This window comes from Brassica napus, chromosome C8 (genome assembly GCF_020379485.1).
Source record: "Brassica napus cultivar Da-Ae chromosome C8, Da-Ae, whole genome shotgun sequence".
In the NCBI taxonomy this organism is placed as follows: Eukaryota; Viridiplantae; Streptophyta; class Magnoliopsida; order Brassicales; family Brassicaceae; genus Brassica; species Brassica napus.
In genome coordinates this window covers 222,343-226,249 of record NC_063451.1, presented here as the reverse complement: position 1 = coordinate 226,249, position 3,907 = coordinate 222,343, and the positions used below count along the sequence as shown (strand labels likewise).

The 3,907-nt window shown below is 45.3% G+C and overlaps 1 protein-coding gene across 1 annotated transcript; it reads right to left on the bottom strand.

The window, feature by feature from the left end:
- Positions 1–635: 635 nt before the first annotated feature.
- Positions 636–2,566, bottom strand: LOC125591510. The gene is made up of 2 exons (XM_048765878.1): positions 1,678–2,566; positions 636–1,489 (listed from the first exon to the last, which is right to left on the bottom strand). The coding sequence occupies exons 1-2, from the start codon at positions 2,564–2,566 to the stop codon at positions 636–638; spliced, it is 1,743 nt and encodes a 580-aa protein (XP_048621835.1).
- Positions 2,567–3,907: the final 1,341 nt, after the last annotated feature.

Sequence of the window (3,907 nt, the reverse complement as noted above, 5' to 3'; positions counted from 1 at the left end):
TAAACCGTGTAAGGTTTACCTTGCTCGGGCAAAGCTAACACAGGTGCGGTCGTGAGAGCTTCCTTCAACTTCTTGAAAGCCTTCTCGGTTTCTTCCACCCATAAGAAAGGAACTCCTTTACCGGTAAGTTTAGTTAAAGGCTTTGCAATGGAGGAAAAGTCCTTAACAAACTTCCGATAATAGCCCGCAAATCCGAGAAAACTCCTTACTTCCGTCATAGTGGTAGGTCGAGGCCATTCCTGTATGGCTTGGACCTTTTCTGGATCAGCAGCCACGCCCTCTCCTGATACTATGTGACCCAGAAATCCTATCTCTCTCTTCCAAAACGAGCACTTGCTGAACTTGGCAAATAGCTTCTGATTCCGTAACCTCTCCATAACCAGTCTCAGATGCTCTTTGTGCTCCTCCTTACTTCTCGAGTACACCAGGATGTCATCAATGAAAATGATCACGAACTTGTCGAGGTAGTCGTGAAACACTTCATTCATCAAACGCATGAAAGCCGCAGGTGCGTTTGTGAGACCAAAGGGCATAACTACAAACTCGTACTGCCCATACCTCGTCTGAAACGCCGTCTTCATAATATCTGACTTGGCAATAGGAATTTGGTGATACCATGATGCCAAATCAATCTTTTAAAACCAACTTGCTCCCTTTAGTTGGTCTAACAACTCGTCTATCATCGGAAGAGGATACTTATCTTTTATCGTGATGTTGTTGATACCACGATAATCGATACACAACCTCATGCTTCCGTCCTTCTTCTTCACAAATAGCACATGAGCTCCCCAAGGTGAAGAGCTCGATTGGATGAATCCCTTTTCCAATAGATCTTCCAACTGCTTCTTTAGTTCAGCCAACTCCGCAGGTGCCATCCGATATGGTGCCTTAGCTATAGGTTTTGCTTCAGGCTCCAAATTGATCGTAAAGGGATTACTCCGAGGTGGAGGTAATTCCTTTAGTGGTGCAAAGATATCCTCGAACTCTTGGACCACTTCTATGTCTTCGACCTTAACTTCATCATTAGTGGCTCCTCCACTAACCGATAAGGTCACCAAATATACTTCCCCATCTTGAAACAAATCTTGTACTCTCATTGCTGCTACCAAAGACACGGTCATACTAGGACTGATTCCATAGTATACCATCTCTGGTCGTTTACCTCTGCCAAACAACAGCCTTCCCTTTCCACAGTCGATCTGAACTCTGTAGCTCGATAACCAATCCATTCCAAGGATTACTTTGTACCCTTCCCAAGGCACGACTGACAAATCTGCCACAAAATCTTTCTCTTGAATGACCAATGGAACATTCTTGATACACTGATCTGCTTGAAGGGTTCGGTCTGCGGGGGTCAAGACGACCACGTTTATCCTGTCAACCACAAAACAATCCCAAAACTGGGCAGCTACTTTAGGGGTCACAAAACAATGTGTTGTCCCCGAGTCGAACAATACATGTGTGGGTTTACCAGCAACATGTATGGTTCCTGCCACAGTAAACCAATCAAAAATATCTCAATCACAAAAACTAATCAAAATTCGCACAACCATCAATCATCAATCCAAAATTTCTAAACGCGCAACCTAGCGATCAATCAATCTATAACCAGCATACTAACTAGGTTCCAACAACTAAATTCCATTCAATAAATAGAGGAGGTTAAGCACCCAATACCTGTGATGGGACCGCTTGACGGTCCTGCATTGTCTTGGTTTTCTACCCCTAAGGCATAAACTCTACCTCCTAGGTTTTGATTATTTGGTGCTGGCTCAATAGCTGGACGGCTAGGAGGAGCTCGGATCGCGAGAGGGGTCGCAGGGATTGGCTTGTTTGGACATGACGATGCATAATGGCCCTTCCTTCCATAGAAGAAACAAGTAACATCTTCCATCTTCAGCGATAAATAACCCTGCTGGTTACTCCGTTGGTTATTCCGCTGATTTTTGGGACAAAACCTCGAAATATGTCCCGGCTGATCACATGGGTAACATACTCCAGTGTTACCACGATTGTTGGCCTGGCCTCCAAATCCTCGCCCTTTGCCTTTGTGAGATCTTGGACCCTTGTTTAAATTCGGTCTTTCTCCTTGGCTAAACTTGGTATGTCCACCAGAATGCGGTATGGTCTTCCTTTCAGCCTCCAATACAGTCTCAACATTAACAGCTTTTTCCACCAGATCTGATAAGCTGCTAAAGTTGCTTCCAGCTAAACGACTTCCAAGCTCCGGCTTCAATCCGTACATAAAGTTACGGATCATAGTTGCTTCATCTTCACGCCCATCAAAAACATGTCGCCTCAACCTTGTGAACTCAGATTCGTAACTCCTCACTGGCCTATCTCCTTGAACAAGGTTCATGAATTGGCGCTCCAACCGATGCTTTGCTTCTGGAGGACAATACTTCCTCTCAAACTCTCCCTTGAACGATTCCCATGATGTGATGGTGTGTCCACGCTGCCTGTCTATACTGTCCCACCATCCTGTTGCGTCGCCTTCCAAATAGTACACCGCGATCTTCTTCTGATACTCCTCCGGACACTCCATGGCCTCAAAGTTCTTCTCCATCATAGTAATCCACTTGCCGGCTTCAATAGGATCGGATCCTCCTTTGAACTTGTAGGATCAAATGTTCTTCATGGTAGATAATAGCATGGAAACTTCAGGGGGTTGAGTACGCCTGCCTTGGTTACCAAGTGCCTCGGTCATCACGTCATGTAAAAGCTTCAGGGTGTTTTCCGCTCCTTGATCTTGTGGTCCTTTAGTGGCACGGTTCTGATCTGGCCTTGGGTGTGATTGAACGGATTGATCATGTTGATGTCTCTGGTCCCAATTACGAATTTGGGCCAATACTCGCCAAACTGTCTTCCCTCACTCTAGTCCTGTTACCGTACATAGGAAAAGATCTTGTTCTCTGCAGAGGGCTCCTATCGTGTCCAAACATCTCACTAATGCCATTTCCATCCTCTTGATCAGATCTGTAACCCAATCTTCCGCCTGTTCAATCCATACCCTCTCCCCATATCCGACCTCGTCCATCATCACCTGTCCCGCGATTAGCCATCTGCACACAATCAAAAGGGTAAGTCATATTCCTACTACGGGAAGCGGCTGGTTTCCTAATCATCTTTTTGCGACTCATTTGACTCGATAAAATCATTAAAAAGCACTTGTGTCACGCATGGACGAAACCATGCTCTGATACCACCTCTGTAACACCCCCAAACCGTTCTAGGCATAGGTCGAACCGCCGGCCAACAATCAAACAAGAACATGACCGATGGGCCGATCGTCTACCAAGGATCGGGAGCGCTACATGATGGGTTAACGGCCGATCCGGCCAAGGTCACGAAAAGTGCAATTCGTGATTAGGCCAGTCCACCCGCTAACACGTCCCGTCAGACCAAAGCCTAAGGCTTCTCAACCCGTACTCCGATCTGACGTTGTGTTAGCTTGGACAAGCTAATATCAGAACAAAAAGGCATTTACACAAAACATTCGCTTTATTTATTTTATATATTGTATGGTTCAAAACACACAACATAATATACAAGCGGTGGCATGCCAAGAAACCGAAAGTACATACTTATATTCTGAAAGCGTCTTAAGCAAAAAGATGCAAATCTACACCAGCCAGCCTAGCCTCCCGCGACGTCTACAAGCTCGCTACTGGTCACCTGAAACAACAACGAATGAGGAGTGAGTAATCTAGCATTACTCAGCGAGTTACAATCGCCAACTAACAAATACAACCCCTAGCTATCCCACCCCAAACAATCTAAAGCGAGAGGTTCACCTAACAACACAACTCAATAACAATAAGCAATATCAGAAATACGCAGCATTATGCTAATTACAAGCTCATCACCACACTCAAACTCGACTTAAACCAGGGTTCTATAACCTGAA